The sequence below is a fragment of the Bemisia tabaci genome, chromosome 5 (genome assembly GCF_918797505.1).
Source record: "Bemisia tabaci chromosome 5, PGI_BMITA_v3".
Classification (NCBI taxonomy): Eukaryota; Metazoa; Arthropoda; class Insecta; order Hemiptera; family Aleyrodidae; genus Bemisia; species Bemisia tabaci.
In genome coordinates, this window is record NC_092797.1 from 32,929,508 (window position 1) to 32,949,407 (window position 19,900).

The following is a 19,900-nucleotide window of genomic DNA, read 5'->3' on the forward strand; positions in this document are numbered from 1 at the left end:
GGGTTTTCCGACGAGCGACAGAGAAAATTTTTTACGTCGGCGGCCCGGCGCGAGGCGGCGTTTTCCGTGCCTTCGAAATAAGTGCCTGGTAGTTGTCCCCCGTCTACCGGCGATCGTTATTATGTCCATTCCTTCATTATATTATCAGTTAATGTGTGAATTATGTCACGTCGGTGATCAGGTTTGGTACTAGTGCATCGGCGGCGTCCGGTCATATCCCGTTTCGCCCTGCCCCTGGCATGCCGTACCATGTCTAGTGCGTCGCTACAGGACCCATCCGTCTTTTTCGCTCCTGTCCGATTTTCGAGTTTATGTGCACCGCCTGAAGTTCCGCGCGCTTCCGGAGGCACCTCGCCCTTCTCGCGTTGTTCGGTTCATGAGTTTCGTGCCAGGAAATGACCGCAAAGTTCACACGATGGATAGCATTTGTAAGTGCAGTATAAACATAAACTAAAAGTTCACTGAGCTACAGGCTCCACCCAGAATGTGACATAGCAGGGCAAAATTGACCAAGTTTATCAAAAAGGAACCAACTCAAATTTTCGAAAAAATTGAGTTAAGAATGTTTTTGAGTTCCACTAGTAGTTTACTTTCTCCTGATTAAATCTGAAAGTCGGAAAAAGAAACTAGTTTGTGAAAAGCGAGGTTAAAGTTTAGTTTCTGCATTGAGCCTTATGTCTAAATAAAACTTCCAACCTCCTTTTCTCAGTTTAAACTTAATGAGAGTTAGTTCCTTTCTGATAAACTCAATCCAAATGTGCCTTAACTTGCAGCAAACATGCAAGGAACATGCAGGGAACATGCAAGGAACATGCAGGGAACATGCAGGGACCATGCAGGGAACATACAGGGACCATGCAGGGAACATGCAGGGAACATGCAGGGAACATGGGCGAACTCGGGCCTGGAGGACATGGCGCATAAGTGTAGTTTTTGAAAAAATTAGGAATCTAATCATTTCCAGTAAAACTAGTCTTAATGCGCATGCTTTGAAAAGTTTACTCCCGAATTCCAATATTTAAGCGTCTGAACTTTCCTTCCGCCATAAGGATCCAAATAATTTCAACACTTCAAACATGAATTTCTCGAAATAGCCAAAACTGTTCTTATGCGCATTGTCCTCCAAGCCCCTCAAATGAGATAACGATGCCGCAGCTTAAAAGAAGTTAATTTGACATCGTTTTGACTAATGATCACCTATGAACCCTGGAACTGAACCCATTGGCAACAGATTATGACAGATATTTGGTTTTATGATTATAATATGAACTTTGTAAAAATCGAAGTGAAGGAGGGGTTGCGATTTGAGCCGAAATCTCCACGGAATCGGGAAACTTTTGGATATATGACGGTTGACGATGCATATTAACCAGAAATAATCGAGTTTTGCTAATATTCACATTTTTCACTGCAAAACAGGGACCTAAATATGGCTTCGGAGCCCAAAATAGCAAAACATTCTCGTTTTTCGCAGTTCTACATCAGCTTTCGACTTTGGCCCATAGGTGACGGGCCATGGGCTTCGAAGATGATGTCACGGACACCTAGGCACGTAACATTGTTGAATATGATCAACCGTCTCCCTCGGGCTCAAGTTCAAACTCGAACTTTTCCAACTTTTTAGCCCAAAATAGCTGAAAACTCCCGTTTGACCCATATTTCATTCAAGTTCTAGACTAAACCCAGAGCTTGTCTTCACATATAATGGATTCATAGAGCTTTGCTATATTCTTGAATGTTCTCACAAGTCACTTGAGTGATTCTTAGTTTAAAATGAATTGCACACTAATGCACATATGGGTAAACTTGTCAACTCCAGATTGCTACGTGCTAGGTATCCCTGGCATCATATTCGAAGCTCATGATACGTTTCTTTCGGGCCCTGGTCGAAATCTGAGGTAGAACCGCGAAAACGTAGATTTTAGCCAAAATAGTAGAATTTCAAAAAGCCAAAATAGCCAAATCAGCGGAACCACTCGGGAGTTCCTTGAAAAGTCGCCACTACTAGGACTTAAACCCAGGACCTACTGAACCTGTAGATTCCTGGTGGCGGAAAGAAAGGATATAAGCCGCAGTCCGCATTTTAGGTCGGTAACGTCGTTATTAATATTTAAACAGCTAAAGCATTTTTCGGAAAATTGACAATGTTGCCAAAAAAAGTAATAGTTTATTCATCGGTACAATAGGGAACGTTGGAATAAAGTTACTTTTAAAGAGAAAAAAACAAAGCGCCCTTACTTAGTGTCGAATGCGACAAACACTTATTTTAACTCTCGGATGCAACTATTCGGGCTCCATGGATGTCCATGTTGCATACGCACGGATGTGAAGGCGTTTTGACTGTCCAGGCACATCCCGCTTTACACGCTGCGCGGCGCCAACAGTGGACTTTCCTGCTAGGATCCAAAATTACAGAGCGCTTTCAATTCCTCGTTTATACTACCGAGATATCTCGTACGTAAAACAGGCATACGCCACTGCACACTGACTCAGGAAGTTAGTATCTTTTGCGGTCAAGTTTTTGCACACCGATGCGCGAAAGTGATTTGTGGGGCAACTATTCTTGCCTAAGGGCTGTGTTTGATGTATAAGTGAAGAATTAAAGGTACTCTGTCATTATAGATAATTGCAGTGAAAACCTTAACAAAAAACCAAATAAAAAATTAGAAACAAAATTAGGTTGAATGCATGCAATGCAACTCGAAATGCAGTAATTGATTGATTCCAGTCAAATCCTTCCATTGATACAGGTCCTTTACTGTAGATATTTTTCTACTAAACTCGGTCTAATTAATGCATGATCAGGATACCCGTATTCAAGCGGCGTACCTCTCGAGAGATTGGTTCACCTACCTTGTCTTAGTTTCACACTTTCAGTTCAGAGTGTTGCCTATACTATATTTAATTTTGTTTCGATTGACGTTAAAAGTTTACTGTTTAAAGTAGTGTATATTTACATAAAAGTCGCTTTTACGGCGTCCCCTCTGCGACACACCTAATCGCCATTCTTGTGTATCGATACAGAGGTCATCTAGTAAATGGCATCTTGTAATTCCGTCTTGAATGACACATGTCCACGATTTTGCTGGACGTCCCCTACGTCAACTCCCAGGAGGAACTCAATCTAGTACCTTCTTAGGATATCTGTCATCCGCCATTCTTTGAACATGACCATACCAGACAAGCTATTTGGTCATAATTTCATGCACGATGTTCTGCTCGGCGTTCATGATCTCACTCACTCCATCGTTCCTTACGTGATCTCTCCTAGAGATTCCGGCTGATCTTCGCCAGAAATCTATTTCAGTTTAATTGCCTTAAGAATTTTTCGGGTATGATCTTTCATGGGCCATACTTTACTTCCGTGGGTCAGAATTCTTTTGATTATGGTGTTATAAATCAATCTCTTTTTTTCTTTGGAGATACTTTGATCCCAAAGAATCCTATTTAACATATAACAATAGCTTTCCTTCCATGCAGGTTTCGATCTTTTATGGCTTCGTCCATCTTTCCATCCTGGGATATTCGAACTCCTAAATATTTGTAATATTCGCAGCTTTTAATACATCATCAATCTTCTAGCTCTATGTCTTGCCGATCCCCTCCTATCGTCAACTTTTCTGTTTGCTGTTGGTCTTTTCTGTTTTATGTAGTGTAATCCTTTCCCTCTTCGTATTTGTTTGCAATTTTAATCACGAAAGGTCGATCTCGAATACTCTTTCCCTGATGTTGTCCGTGTGTCTAACCGTGAACCACGAGGAGGTTGAAGGCATTTAAGTGCCCTTGATTATCTGTGGGAGAAAAATTAACTCCATAGCCCCTTGTTTCACTTTCTATCGGGGCCCTCTGCTCCTGTTCGGTCGGATTTCGACCCCCGCCCCCGCTTAAGAGCCAAGATCACGCTCAGGAAAACAGTGTCTGATCACGAAGCGTCGGGTTCACAGGTCAACGTCAGCCAGATCTGCCATTTCTCACACAATGCCACTGCACTAAGAAAAAGAACCGCATCAGCATTCATGAACGTTGCTGAAGTTCCATCGAGAGAATTAGAATTTTCTGGAAACTTAAGAATATGTTTTTCCTTCAGTTTTGGAATGAATTTTACTCCGATCTAAAGTATCTGAAATTTTCGAAGAAACATATTTACAAAAACCGTCAAAAATTTATGTTTGATCGGGAAGAATTTGGCAGTATTACAATCTGCATAAACGTTTTTCCTAATCGTGGCAGAATGGTCCACTACTCTTGACGTCTTAGAGCACGATTGAGAGGCTTGGAGGATAAGGCACATAAGTGCAGTTTTTGCTGTTCCGAGAAATACGTGTTTGAAGTTTCGAAATCACATGGATCGTCATTGTGAAAAAAGAGTTCAAGCGTTCTTTTTGACGCTTAATAATTGGAATTTGGAAGCGAATTTTACCGCAGCATATGTATTAAGGCAAGTTTTACTTACAATCATTATATCTCAACTTTTTCGAAAACTCCACTTAGCGCTTTGTCCTCCAAGCTCCTCGATTAGACTATTCAAAATCAGGTGAGAAGTGTTTTTATACTAGAGCATAGTGTTATTGTGTAGAAAAATGTGCTCTATTAAATCTTCATGACCCGCCTTAGGGAAAAATGCATAGAAAAAAACGAGGCGAAATCGAGAAAAACTAACGATTTCCAAGTGTAATAAATACCAGCTGCTACCTTAACCGCTCAACTTGTTTCGATATGGATGAGAGAGCGTCAGGAACACTAAAAGTAGAGGACCATTCATTGGAAATTAATTTTAAAGACTATAAAATATATCATTAGCTCATTTCTTACACTCCGTTTCAGTGTTCATAATTCTTAGCGTGAGATAAATGATTTAAGTGATAACAGAGCGTACAGTCAGCTCTTATGTGTGCACCTAACCAGTCACAACACTCAAAGTTACTGAACATTACGCTTTAATTTGGTCTTACTTAACTCATTTGGTTACTTATTTTGAGTATCATTTGTTTTTCTTAAAATATAAATTAAACTGTCAAAGTTGTCAGCATTTGCCCTACCATGTTTACCACGCTAATCCAATTTTACGGCAAGGATTTATACGCGAGTAGTTTGAGAAATTTTCAGTTACGAATTGTATGATCTCTCTTTTTGACCGTCTGCGCTCTCTAAAATTGCTTTTAGTGCATGTAGCTTTCTTTTCAATCCATGATCTGTTAATCGAAGTTTTTTAAATGTTTTTTTAAAACGATTTGTTTCATTAATGCAAGACAGTACAAGCATAGACAAAAACAGCAAAAAAACAAATATTGAAATGTAAGTGCATTGTTAATTACTCAATGCGGGTACATAACATTCATACCAGGATCTTGCACAACAGTCAGAATTATGTAAACACTGGTGCAAAATTCAAGCGTCAATCCGGTCATTTTTGCACAGTCTAAACTAATGCAACGCGTTGAGCGGGAAGTGACGTTTGTCGGCCAATAACACTATGCCATGCCAAACTTATCAATTGTCCACGGTCAGGTCTTGATGCCAAATGGTTTATTTTCTTTAAATGCCAAATAAATCACCGTCGCAAAGTTGACTGTCATCAGATAATTAAACAGATCCTAAAAATGACGACTGAAACACTGAGCGACCTTGGAAAGAATGGATAAACCATTAACCATTTCCCATAACCCACAGCGAACTAATTCACACGAACATCTTAAAATTAAAAATGGATATGTTGTGTTTTACATCGTGTAAAATTTTATGAATCCTTTCAAAAGCTGTAAAGCCATGTTTTTTTAAAATAAAAATGAATTAGTAATGTTTTGAAGTAAAATATGAAACTGAATATTTTCAAATTTAGTCGGTGAGCGTCGAGGGTAGCTATAAAAAGAAATTGGTCAGCGTGTCCAATTTTGATGATGAGGGGCTGGAAATAAAAAAAAGCAGGCAAACAGACCTTCGAGTTCAAAAATTAATTTAAGCGAAGTTTTATGTATAAGACTTTCAAATGCTCCTAGTTGTTTAGTTTGTTTTTTGTCTAGTTTAGTTGTATCTATTGTGTATTAATTGAAGTCGGGCAACAGGATTATTTTATAATGAAAGAAAAGAGGTCACTAAAGGCACAAGACCCATTCTGCCCATCCCAACGACACCTCCATCTCATAAATAGATTACACGAAAATTACTCACCGAATACAAAAATTACATGCAATACCAACAGAGTACGAAAATGGGAGCTGCGAAATTGTTCCGTTTGCAAACGAATACCACGATTCGCCGCTATGAAAACATTTTTTTAGCAACCTGCGTCAATCGGTTATCATCAGATGCAGTCACAAATCAGCATGATCGACTATGACGCGTTGATCTCAATAGTTTCCTAAGGGGAGACCCATGTTATGACTGAAGGCATAGATTTGTAAGCGTAGCTCATCGATGAGTCCAGATACAGTATGAAATGCTTGAATGCGAGTCCACAGACACAGTTGTGAAGAATTATTCCGGATTTGTTTTGACGGATGATTGGTTTTTGAGATTGGCGTCACCTTGCCGGATTTCCCTGTCGTGCGGAAAAGGAGATTCTATAAGCAGTTATGAGATGAAGGATCTGAACAGTATTGGCTCCTTCTATTCGCTTCATTTTCAATTGAAAACAAACATAAATGATAAATATAGTGATGAGGGGCCTGTGGCCGCCAACTGCAGAAATAAAACTACACGTAAAAATTAGCAGAACAACCATGTTCAAGTTATTTCAGAGGTGAATGGATTCAAAAGCCGACGGGTGCACGCGAAAGAAAGCTTAAAGTATTCATTGCTGAGTGCAACATTATGCACCACTTTTTATGTTTTAATTTTGATCACCGTTTTTAAAAACCTACTTACAGTTTTTCTGAAGAGTTTCCTTGCAATTTTTTAAATGAATTCCAATATAATCATCCTCACAAGCATCCTCCCGATAAGAAACAAAACACTGAGACTGAGTGTAAGAGATAAGCTAAAGATATATTTTTCAGTCTTAAAAATTAATTTCTAATGCGTAGTAGCCTACTTTAAACGCCCGTACCGCTCTTTAAATTCAATATCGCAACAAGTTGAGCGGTTACAGTTTTTCTGAAGAGTTTCTTTGCAGTTTTTTAAATGAGCTCAAATAGAAGCATCAAAATGTCGACGCGGAATTTTCGTTCGTTCCGTTTTCTTTTTATTAAACCAAAATTAATTTTAGCGAATTAAGTTTCAGAATCCCAGCTGCATCGTTTAAACATAGTCCGAGTTTCTGATTCGTTGCAATTAAGATACATATTTATCCTGTAATTGTGGTAAAAACTGGGCAGGGATCGTCAAAAGAAAACGCATTGTTTTAGTTTTGCAGCGATTTTAGCGTAGCGCAAGCCAGGGAAGGGAGCGCGTTCGAGTGTCGCGTCATCTTCATAGTGCCATGCACCTTCAATCCAGCTAGCTGCAACGTGCCTATACTCGTAGTCGCAATTATTCGAGCTCGCGTTGGGATAATCGCGGCATCGAAAAATGGGGCTTAAAGAGCCCATGTTATGTCTCGACGCCGTATGAGCATTCCCACGTTGCCTCGTTGCTCTCAATAAAATATTTTTTCTTACAAAAGTTCACAGCGTTAATCGAAGTTTTTTGAACATGCAGTGACAAATGATTGGCCATCATTATCAAAGTTATATTAGGTGTAAAATGTGGTATTATTCATCAGTTTTCAAGGAGGACCCCATTTCATTAAAAAGGAATGACTTTCCGGGAAATATTAAAATATAATTCTTTCCAAAGCGCCTTACTTGCATTGAGTTTAATAGTGAGTTTTAATATATACCCTTTGAACGGAGCAATTGGTTGAGAAATATTCTGACGCGTCCCTCAAATGACTCTTAATTGGACGGTACTGTGCAAAAAAGAACTATAATTTTGACTTATTTTAGAAATGACGTATGTACCATTAGTTTCTGTATGCAAGGATGTGCTTCCACGTTTGGTTTTCTTATTGCAAAATAGAGTTTAATTGGAATATGACTACTTAGACTTCAGTTGTCATGGAACAGCATATTCATGATTTTGAAGGTAAATTTGAGGATTCACTGAAAATACGCCTTCCTGCAAAATTAAAAGTGACAAGATAATTTTCTAAAATCGATTTCTAAAGTGCGATTTTTGGCACTCATAGATTCAGCCATGATTTTACTAAAGAATGTAATGGTGAGATATCGAGCCAATTCTATTTGAAATAATTATTTTTACAGATGACGATTTGGATAACTCATGACGTCGTAAAAGGTCAAACGATTACAGGACATTTTTCTCCTCATGCCACGTAAGTTGTCTCCACATTTTGAAAAATAATTTATATTATCGACAAATGTATGGTTCTCAGATGGTTAGATGCATAATGGTTCTGTATTAATCAATATCAAAGTAAAATATAATGAAGAGAAAAATTAAATCAAGAAAATGCATTACAGTTTTGATACTCTGCTTTTTAACTTTTTTCAGAGCAAACTGCATCCTAATGCGATATTTTTGAAAAATATAACACACGATATTCTAAACATTCTCTAATTTCGATGTAATGTGAGAGTTCCACCCTGTAAAAGTTATATTTACCTACATTATTCCTGAAGATTTACTTGTATGAAGTCTCGGAAACAGCTGAAATTGTCATTGAGGAATTTTTGCGGAAAAATTGTATAATATCCTTCAAATATGCCAAAGTCGGCTATGGAGACGATAGTGTCAAGTAAAAGTGTGAAATATGCCTTAAATTGAGGGATTAGCATGGGAGAAACATTTCTAGAGCGTACCAAAATTACAGATAGAAGTGTTACCATTTTACGTCATAGTTATTTTCGTTTATTTTTGTCAAATAAAAATACTATGATAGCAGAGTGACAAATCTATTAAGACCACACTAGACCTCCAAGCCTCCTGTTTATGTTGCTTGAAAATGCTTTTTTTCGGCGCTGTCTTCTATTCCACTTAGCACTGAGGGTAGAGTACCTATATTGAGAGAGTATGGCCACTGGGCCCCATGGAGAGGCTTAGGACCCAAAAATGGCGGTGCTTTATTTTGGTTTTTGTGGATGGGAGGGGGGTCATTGCCAACTTTTGACGGTTATCACCAACCGCACTTGCTGCCAACCTTACTACATCTACGATAATTTTTCTCAAAAATTGCACACGATTAGCCTTAAAAATATGTAAAGATGTCGCAATAGAGCATTTGGGTAAATTTCTCGTTACGATAAGCAAAGAAAACTACATTTTGAGTCATTTTGTATCACATTAATTTATGGCGTCCGCCATTTTTGGGTCCTAAGGGCTCCATTCAGCCTAAGATGGCTGAGCCAATCAGAGGTGGTAACCTCAGTGGCCATACTCTCTCAATATAGGTACTCTAACTGAGGGTTATGACGTAATGTCAACGTCTCTGTCTCCAATTTTGAGGCGCTCTGGTAATTTAGATCCGCTACCTGCTATTCATTTGATTCATGGAGTCTTTTAAACCTATGCTCAATTTGAAATTTTTTCACCTGGCCCAGAAACACCTGAGAAAAGTGAGGACTTTCTCTCATTAATATTTCTTCAAAGACAATAATTGCAACTGATCTCCAGACTTTAGTCGAGGCTCTCTGAGAGACCCTCTGAGAGGTACCTTATACCTACTCTCATTCATTCGTCCTCTATAAATGTTAGCCCTCCATTCTGATGTTTCCCTGGTTTACTTTCCAGGCATCACAGAATCATAATCGTTGTGCCAACCCAAATCAGACATGTGAATCATATACACCACTACCCACTGAAAGGCCATAAAAGCACGTACTCTCCTCACTATATCTACTACCGGATACCTATCGGTCCGATAAGGCCATACGTGAAATGCACAGCGACGGGCGATCCACGACATCCAGGCCCAGGGAAACCGAGCTACAGCGACTCACCCACGCCACCCCCAAAGGGGAACCAAGGGAACGGGTACAACGACAACAAGAACGTAGACTACAATCAGGATCGACCAGAGGGTGAAGGACCACCCCCTCCACCCGGCTCCGTCGAGGATCGACCCTACTACGATGACGCTTACTCGGACCCTGGCCCAGGGCCTGGACCTGCACCCGGGCTTGGACCCCCACCGGGTCCAGGACCTGCTCCTCAGCTTGGACCCCCACCAGGTCCAGGACCTAGTGGTCCGCCAATCTATGATGGCCCGACGTACAGACCGACTGATCTACCGTTGCCTCCGTACAGGAAGGAATTCAGTAGATTCTCACTGAACGGCCATGGGGGACCTGGAAGTGGCTCTTTCCCAGCCACCGGGATCGGTCACGCCGTCCGTGCGGAGAAGTACTTCCACGACTTCAACAAATTCGATAGCCGACCCAACAAGTTCGCTTCACCTGCCCCTCCATCTTTCGACGACGATTTCCCGACCGACACCCCCGTCGACTTCGATGACTTTAAGGACTTCGATCCACCCCCTAAAAAACCGCGCCGCAAACCCAAACCTACCATCACGAAGGACGGGAAACTCCCGAGCGATTTTCCCTACAAATTCAACCACGAAAAACCCCTCTCTCGGTTCCCGTCGAAGAACAGCTTCAGGCCTCCTACGAGCGTTGACTTCCCACAGGAATCCTCGTATCCTTTCGGGAAAGGAGACAGTCATCCCACAGGTCCAAATCTCCCTTTCGAGGGTAAGAACGCGGGAAATTCAGATACCTACGAGCCTCCCAAACAGAAAGGAACTGTAAAACCGATTACGTATGAAGTCCCGACGAATGTCTATTCTAGTCCAGTCTATGAGGACAAAGTTGAGGAGGAGAACGGGGCTAAAGAAGACAATTACGACTACATCAACACGGACGTGGGCCCGAACGAGTTCAACGACAACTACCAATACGTCCATCAGTCAGAGGAACTGAAAGCTCAACTAGGGTTGACAAGTGACGAATCCGATAACTTCCCGTCGGCTGAGTTTCCACCCGAACCACCCAAACCTCACGACACCACAATTCCACCCCCAGGTAATGGTGACTCACCCAATTTCCACCCAAGTCAGCCGGACCCCACTCCGCAACTACCGGAGCCAGACTTCCAGTTCTTTAAAGCGAGCCCTCCGCCTCCGCCGAAGAAGAAGGTGAAATACGTTTCCTACGTCAACGGTCCCTTCTCGAAGCCGTCCCCGCCACCGGATCAGCGAGACCAAAACGAGGTGAAAATCGAGAAGCAGAATTTGATTCCGCTGAAACCGATGATCCTCACGCACGAGGAGTTCTTCAGGTCCCCGCACAAGTCGTACGACAAGGTCATAGGTCACGGCAGGGCTCTCTACTCGGCCAACACCGACTACAAGTTCGACACGCAGATCAATCAAAAGTACGAGATACCATTCGAACCTCACAGGCTTCAGAGTAAAATGGTAACCAAGGAGATGCCGCCCGAAGGTATTAGTAGGAATGCGTCTGATCACCAATCGGACTCTGTCAATTTGAAAGATAGGATCCATCAAATTCATGGCTATGTCCCGAAAGAGTGAAACGCTGCCACCTAGCTACTCTGCCGTGCTAAGGAAGAACGCCGTATGAGCCTTCAAACGTTGCCAAGTTTCCTCCGATAAAAACCGAATTTACTAGGAAAATTGCGAATATTATTTTCGAAATTTTCAGACGATTTTGTACGCAATTTAATCTAAATATCTGAAAATTTCAAGGAAAAATATGCATGAATGATGTAAAAAATACATGGTTTATTAAGGGAAATTTGGCAACTCTCGAATGTTCATACGGCTTTCTTCCTTAGCACGGTGGCACTGCGTAGCTTCTTGGATCGCACTAATTTGCAAAGGCGAGGCGTGAATTATCGATTATTGATATCTCTCCATTTGAAGTGGTAGTAAAGAATCGATTATTAAAGTGTTCGTTGCGAACACCCTGTCTATCGACCCTATTCTAATAGGTTTAAATGGCAGATCAATCGATATGTCGCAAAGCACACCATGCCGCTATTAACCTGCCGTGCTAAGGAAAAATAACATATGAGCATCAGTCGATGCCAGATTTTCTCAAATAAAATATGTATTTTTCAGGAATTCTATCAATATTCCTCTTTGCAGCTTTCGATACTGTTGATAACATTGCGTATGCAAATCTCTGAGAACTGAGATAAAGATATTTACAATTTTCTCTGAAATTTGTTTTTCATTGAAAACTTCGTGACAAACTTCGGGGATTATATTGCGTTTTTGCTTAGCACGGCAAATTCAGCAAAAAGAGGCTTGGAAATGTGAAATTTTTCATTCATAAAAGCAGCAATTTGATTTTTAACTATGAATGAGTACATGAGCCTATATATTGTAAAAAACGAACTATTTATTAAGGGCATCACTTAAAATTTATACGTGACCCAGACCTCTCCTGTACACTTAATTTTTTAATTTTACTCACAAGGAAGATATTTTTCTGTTTGTTGACACCGTGATCGTTGACACCATGCTCAGGGCCCATTTTTGCGTTTTACTGCCTGATCACGACGTCAACAATCGTTGACTCCATGATCAGATTTTTGGTTTGTTGACACCATGATCGTTGCCACCATGCAACGTTACCTCCACACAATATATATTAATGCCAAGAGATAGAACTTCTCTGACGTGTTAAGAAAGAACACTGTGTAAGCATTAAAAAATGACCAACTTTAGCCCTGTTTTACATGTTTTGAGAAAAGTTGCACGAGCTCATTCTTCATATTAAGGTTTACTATATGTTCAGCTGCAAATGTATTTTTTTTTTTAAAAACAAGGGGGAAAAATCAGTTTTACGAAAATTGAGTCGTATCAGAAAACAATTTGGTCATGCCTTATAAGAAGGTATTCATGCTTGAAGAACTATATGTTCATAGGGTTTCTGTGCAACATAGTTCCTTTTAGTAAAAACACCTTCAATTTAGTTGATAATATTGATTGAAGTCTAATAGCTTAGTGAATCTTCGGACGTATCCATTAGAAAAATGCAAAATTACTATGCGTGTGAGGAAGAAATAAATTTATAATGCACTCGTGATAAAGAATGAAAAAAAAAACAACAGACATTAATAAAGAGTTATTTATAGGAATAGAGAGAAATTTTGAGAAAAATGTCGTCACAAAATACATTTACTTGCAGTCATTGTGATGATTGTTATACTTCTCTCATGAAATCATAGACTATTTTGTACCATAAATATAGTAAATGATTGTCAAACTATTGGCGATCGATTATTACTGTTATTGTTATAAGTGTTGAATGTACAAAGAATAAAAAGTTGTAAAATAAAGAACTGCTGTGAACAGCAGTTTTTAAAAAGAAAGAGTATTATTATTGTATTCACTTGTTCTATCCTTATTATGCAAAAAAAAGTTACATACCCTTAAAACACCAATTTTAGAAGGAACCTCTGAGAGAGGATTGTGCCATTGTTTATTTGAGCAACTGCAGCTTTACCATGAACTTGTTGACAATCATTCTCTCCGGATATATATATATATATATATATATATATATATATATTAAAAAATCGCGAAGAATCCGGAATAATTGCGGGCGATCGAATACAAGGTACTCGAGATTCTAATGTACTATTAATATATTTATTCAAGTAAATCGCTTAAACTTACTCGTTAAAGTAACAATTACCTATTCAATTTTAGCTGGATTTTATGAACTGCTTCGTAAGTTAGCGAGACGCGTAATGAGCAGCGTTTTTTCTTGCCATTTTCCCGAGCGTCTGCGGAAGTGATTGTCGGAAGCAGTCTCTCAAGAGGAAAATTTATCTGGGTACCTTCTCTTATTTAAGTCAGATGCGTGTTGGTATTAATATCCTCTATTTTCATGCCTGAGCTCTAGATTTAGACGGAGGGGAGGGGGGGGGGGGGGTTAGCAGCGCCAAGAAGGCGTCAAATAACAAGAGAGCGAAGGAACAGAGCGTGGAAATCGCACTGCAAATCTGGAGCCGCGAATGGATTCGTCGTCAAATACGGTGAACTAATACGTTGTATAAAGAAATTGACTTTATTTCTTTTACTCAAGCTGCACTTGTTAGCGCGCAAGCCATTGCGATACAGAGCATGCAAAAATATCGGAATAAAAAATCATCATGATATTTAAGGATATCATACTTATTTTTACGTCTTTTTAATGTAATACTTAAGTCGGTAGTGGACGTTATCCTTATTAGAAGAATTTTCAATCAACCCGTTTTCCCGCACTCAAGGAGTCAAAAATAAATAAGTTAGTTTCTATTTCTCGAAATCCCTTCAAGTATCTGTGCATATCTCTGCACTTACAAATAGTGGGATAATAGTCAATTTCCCGAATTCGTTCCTTTGAAGAAAGAAGAGAAGAAAATGAGTGTTTCTCGAATGCAACTATTCGAGCTCTTTGGTACGATTGTTGCCTATGCGGTGAAATTGAAGGTGAATTTCAAGCGGACGATTTCCAGCAAAGGGTTTACGCATTGTCTGTGAACCACTTGACAAGGCACGGCTTTCGGACATTCTGACACTTCAATCCCGGCCAAATTTCACGCAGAACACCACTCACGCAACAAAAATAGCTAAAATTAATCCAAAGAGTTCAGTTTTGCGCATCAAGGACAAATGAATACAACGAGTGACACATTTTGCCATTACAAACAGTAAAATTTAGATACTGAGTCTTCTTCAATGGTTAAATGGACCGCGTTACCTAGAAATGAAACAAGCCGCACACCAGTTATTGCCAAATTTAATTGGGCTATTTAATTTTATCTTGATTTATTTTGCGAGTATAGCTCTGTTTTCTTAAAGGATGCATGTCATTCTTGATACGTTAGAGTGCCTTGAATTTCTTATAACACTTCTGTCGTGAAATAGTTGCTTGAAGCGACGTGGCACTCCGCGTCCCGGCCTACGGGCAACCAGCGTTACATGCGCATAGACGCCTACAAACCTAACAGGGATACCTCACGCATTGCGCAATGCGTGAAGTATCCCTGTTAGGTTTGCAGGCGTCAGCGCGCGTTTCGCGCCGGCAGCACGCCGCGCCGCCCGCCGCACCGCTGAATGACCCACTAAGTGAGATTTTCTGGTCAGGAAACTTGTATGAATACGGTTGTGCGGAGTTTTGTGCAAATTTCAGTGAATTTTCTGCACGGTACGAAGCAAATCCCTTCAAGTTTCCAAAATAATTCGCACAAACGTTCTCTTGTAAGAAATTAAATTGCTCAGATTTTGGCAATAGCGGATGTAGCTTAATTCCTCTCTGCTAGGCGTGGTTTAAGTCTGAGTGCAACTATGCGTGTTCTTGAGATATCCGCGTTGCATACACCAAAAATCGCAGGCACTCTGGTTTTCTAAGTCACAACGTATGGCTGCGATTTTTACTTCTCAAGGGTTTCCTGGGTTGCATTTACAATCGTGTCTACCATGAACTCCTCGAATTCCGAATGAATCTCACCTGTCATCACGGCAGCATCTCGCATCTCGCATTGAACCATTATTTTCAGTTTATCAATTTACACTAAAAAACAATAATAGCAATAGCAATGGGTCAGACACTACATTTCAATCCTCTATGTCTGGTGTAAAATGTATATGCACGGTTCATCAACAGCTCATAACTTAAAATGAAACCCAAAAAGTAGTGTCCACGCCAAATAAGATTACGCACTTTTAGACTGCTAGAGAAGAGCCGCCATCTTGCTCCTTGTATTTATTTTACATGTAAAAGCGCCGTCAGACGATCTACTGTCATAGCCTAACAGTGTGTGTAGACTTATTTGGCGTAGGCTCTATTAACCACCAAAGAAATTGAAATTAAGGAAGTATGAAATAATTTTACTACGCACTCGTAGCATATACTATACTCGTATGCTAACTAATTGGATGCTTAACCCTCTTTGTCCGAAAGAAACTCAAATGAATACAGATTCACTCAAGCACCACTAACGCTATGCCGTGCTAAGGAAAAACGCCGTATGAACATTCGAGAGTTGCCAAATTTCCCCAGGTAAAATGTTAAATTTTGAGGAGGGTTAAGAATATTTTCTCTTGAAATTTTCAGATAATTTAGATCTGATGGTGAATAAAATTCTTTGAAAAATCGGAGGAAAAATATGCACAGATATTCATGGGAATTCATGTTTTATAACAGGAAATTTGGCAACGTCCAATGGCTCATACGGCGTTCTTCCTTAGTACGGCAGAACGGTCGTGCGAAACATTACAGGATGACGATGCGGGGCTCACTGGACCGTGAACGTTTGTTTTGTTATCGAATTAAACTTAATGGGAGGCTGATCGAATTGAATTTGCTATTATCATCTACGCGGTGAATGATTATTACGTTAATTTTGCAAAATTAATAACACTCCAGGTGTAATATTGCGGACTGTCGATATTTTGAGATAGTTTTCTTTCTGCGACTATGCACCGAAGGTATTATCGAACTTCCTCTCTTGAGGTACCAGCGTTCATTCGAAAATGAATGATTGAAACAGCGTGGATCGTTCTCGTAACAGTTTAAATGTATGCACAAAGATTGTTGCATAATCGGGATAATTGGATAATTTTTGAGAGTGAAGTTCATGTGCATTGGCAAAACTATCTTCTTGAGAAATTGATCGGTTTTTGGAACGAAGTTTGTCAGGCTTTAATTTCCCGTAAAGTGATATGAACCTAGCACTATTCTACCAACCTATTCTACGATTGTCCACTGAATCATGACCTTAATCCGTTCAACAGATCAGTGGGTTTCATATGATCTCTTAAATAATAGTGTAGTCATAACCAATAATATTATTTTTACCAATGTGTGAGTAGTTGTATCAATACGTTAGTAAAATTACCAATGGGTGGGTGAAGACACCACTATTTTTGGTTATGGCCACTAATAATTAAGTCAATAAGAATGAAATTACTCCAACTTGTAAAAATTAAAATGCTCAGAAAATACAGAAAAACTGAAATCTAAACAATAATCGAATGATTTAGTACGAAAAAAACTATTGGGTGCCAAAACACATGTTCATTACACACTTCGAAGGCACCAACTTACCGCATTAGTGTGTGTTTGTTCTCACCGCCCTTATTTTCTAGCCTACATATTGAAAACAATTTATTTTTAACCCCAGAATTGCATGTAGCTATAGTTATAGTTTCACTAGTTCATTGTATTTCATAGCTTGTGCATTAATAATGTAGGAAATTTGCATTTAGGTGTGTATACTTTTTTGTTTGAAAACTTCGAACCAAAACACGATTTTGTGATATGATTTTTTGACTCGTGCAGACTTATTACTTAAAGAATTTGCGTCAAAAATGTCCCAGCCGACCGCCATGAGAAAGGGAACATTACTCTTGGCTGAAAATGGACAAATGCGATGCAGCAGGACGTTATCGCGTGGACCATCATTATGGCAAATCGTGCTCGTGAACTCCCCGTTCGAGTTGAAACAACCAACAGCCCCCGGATCACATCGGCAGCGCGCCCGCCCCCGCGGGGTCCAATCTCAAAGGTAAAGCTCTGCTATGCTGAGGAATAACGCCGTAAAAACTTGCAAAGGTTGTCACATAACCTCCTGTAAAACCTTATTTTTTTTGAGAATCACAATACGAATATTTTTGATGAAGTCAGGCAAAATGACCTTTATGTTGGAAAACAAATAATGTCGGAAATGTTCTTAATGGTATCAAAAAACATTTTGTGCCTGAACCTGAAATTTTGCATCTTGGACTCCGAACCGGATTTCATACACTGACCAATTAAAGTTTCTATCTCAATTTAAGCATAGCTAAAAAGGAAAAAATGCGGAGGGTGGTAAGGTTCCATTTCCCTTTTTCAACGGTCTACTAGTATTAAGCAACTACATACACTCACGACTTTCCTAGAGAAGGCTGTTTGAGATCCATCTACAGTTACGCCTACACGCCTTGAAGTTATTTTTTTCTATTTCTATCGTAGGGTTTCTTAAAATTTCCAAACCTCTAAATTAAATTGCGAAGAAAATTCTCCATAAGAATCAAAGAGGAATGTTCACAAGTCCTCTTGGAAATTCGCATTTTATTGGAAGAAATTAGGCAACGTCTGAACGCCCGTGCGGCATTTTTCTATAGCACGGTAAAGCTGGTTATCCAAAGGTGATGGACGGCACTATTAGAAAACGACAAGTGCACCAGCTTTCGTGAAAAATCGGGGCTCGTGAGACCCAGCTCGATCCAGAGTTGATACCGGGATCGAAAAGTTATTCGCAGTTTAAACAATGCAGTCCAAGAGTCAAAGTGTGATATAGTGTTGGTTACACTGTGTTGCCAAACTACGGCAATGTGAATGATGAAGAACTGCGAGTGAGGAAATGAGGGTGAATGGTTTGATCGGGCATTTAACCAAATGTCTAGCCAAACTTTCAAATCAATTGTTTAACGTCCTCATTTCAAAACATTCGAGTACAAATATGCGAAAATATGATTTTTCTCTGTAAGGATAAAAAATCAGAGTAAATGTAACATTGAGGAAAAAACGAGAAATAACGGTGACTTAATTTGAAAATTCCGCACCTCACATGCACACCTCTTATTATTCTTTGTTTTATTATTTTTTTCAAAAGAAAACTGAGAAAACCATTTCCTTGCAAATCTTCGCGTATATTTTCACATCTATTAGTGAGGAAATTTTACAAAAAAAAAAAAAAAAAAAAAAAAAAAAAGAACTGACGTTTAGTATTTTTTTCAATAAATCATGAGCGGTGGTATCTTGGGTACCTCTTTGGCCGATTAAGAGGATTACAATCTTGTTACATGCTTCCTAAGAGGAGAAGAGCACGCAGTATTGCAGGGATTCAGATTTCACCTTTGCGAGACATTCAGTCTGATACGTTAGTTAATTTTGACCTTTTTTAGATACAAAAAGTCTGTGCTCTTCTAGAGTGTATCTAGAAATTTATAACCTAAAAAAGCTCCATGAAAGAGTTAAACAAAATATGTTTCTCTTTTTAATTTTATTTCTCTCCAAATGGCTTATTTCCATTTTTCTGTTTCGCCAAAAAGTATGCAATTCGTATACGCATGCCTGTGGTTCTTTATAATGATCAATTACTGCTCTAGGGTAATGATGCTCAACTTATAGATGTAAAAGTTGAGCTTATGTGCAGAACTTGGAAAAATCTGGCAAACCAGCCTCTTCATGCATTATGGATTTTTCTTATTGTTATTGGTGGCTCACTGTACATCGGTTTATTTCAAGCTTGAAAGAAGTTACAAACCCTCACTGAATTACATTCAAGTGAATAAACCGGATTGCACCTTGAGGTCTTAAAACTGCTAGTGAAACTGAAAAAAATACTGCCGGAGAAGTCGATTCTGTGGGTCAAAAAAGACGATTTTGCAATATAACATTTTTTCCAAAAACGCTTTCCCTGGGGGCCACCCCCCACCCCATTCGCGCCCACCCGCTCTCCATTCAGCCACTATTAACTCGAAAACGATGAGTCATAGCGAAAAAATGCAAGTCACATGTTCTCAATACTTTTTAACGCTGAATCTAATGGTGCGGTCTAAAATCAATTTTTGTCACTGGAAACATTAATTTTGGCCACTTTCCATATCAGCACCTGCAAGACTGCTGGAATACTTTATGCATTGCGCGGAACAGTGCGGTCAGCGTCAAACGCATATTAGCGCCTACAAGACTGCATGAATACTTCTCGCATTTCACCAAGTGCAATGCGAGAGTTATTTGCGATGAATATTCGACTACGGGTATATACAGGGTGTCCCAGGATTAATTACGAATATTTAAGGAGTCGATTCTTTAGGTAAAAAAAGACGTTTTTGTGGTATAACTTTTTTTTCCAAAAACGCTCTTCCTGGGGGCCACCCCCCACCCCCTTCGCGCCC

The 19,900-nt window shown here is 39.6% G+C and overlaps 1 protein-coding gene across 1 annotated transcript; it reads left to right on the top strand.

Moving 5' to 3' along the window:
• LOC109037326 (uncharacterized) lies at positions 1-13,211 on the top strand. Its single transcript, XM_019051924.2, has 3 exons — positions 1-428; positions 8,241-8,311; positions 9,727-13,211. The coding sequence occupies exons 1-3, from the start codon at positions 396-398 to the stop codon at positions 11,528-11,530; spliced, it is 1,908 nt and encodes a 635-aa protein (XP_018907469.2). The 5' UTR covers positions 1-395; the 3' UTR covers positions 11,531-13,211.
• Positions 13,212-19,900: the final 6,689 nt, after the last annotated feature.

Bases quoted from the DNA above. Each gene is read 5' to 3' on its own strand.
- LOC109037326 (XM_019051924.2), top strand. From the start codon at position 396: ATGACCGCAAAGTTCACACGATGGATAGCATTT. The intron at 429-8,240 runs GTAAGTGCAGTA...TTATTTTTACAG, and splicing joins TCACACGATGGATAGCATTT to ATGACGATTTGGATAACTCA. The intron at 8,312-9,726 runs GTAAGTTGTCTC...TTTACTTTCCAG, and splicing joins CATTTTTCTCCTCATGCCAC to GCATCACAGAATCATAATCG.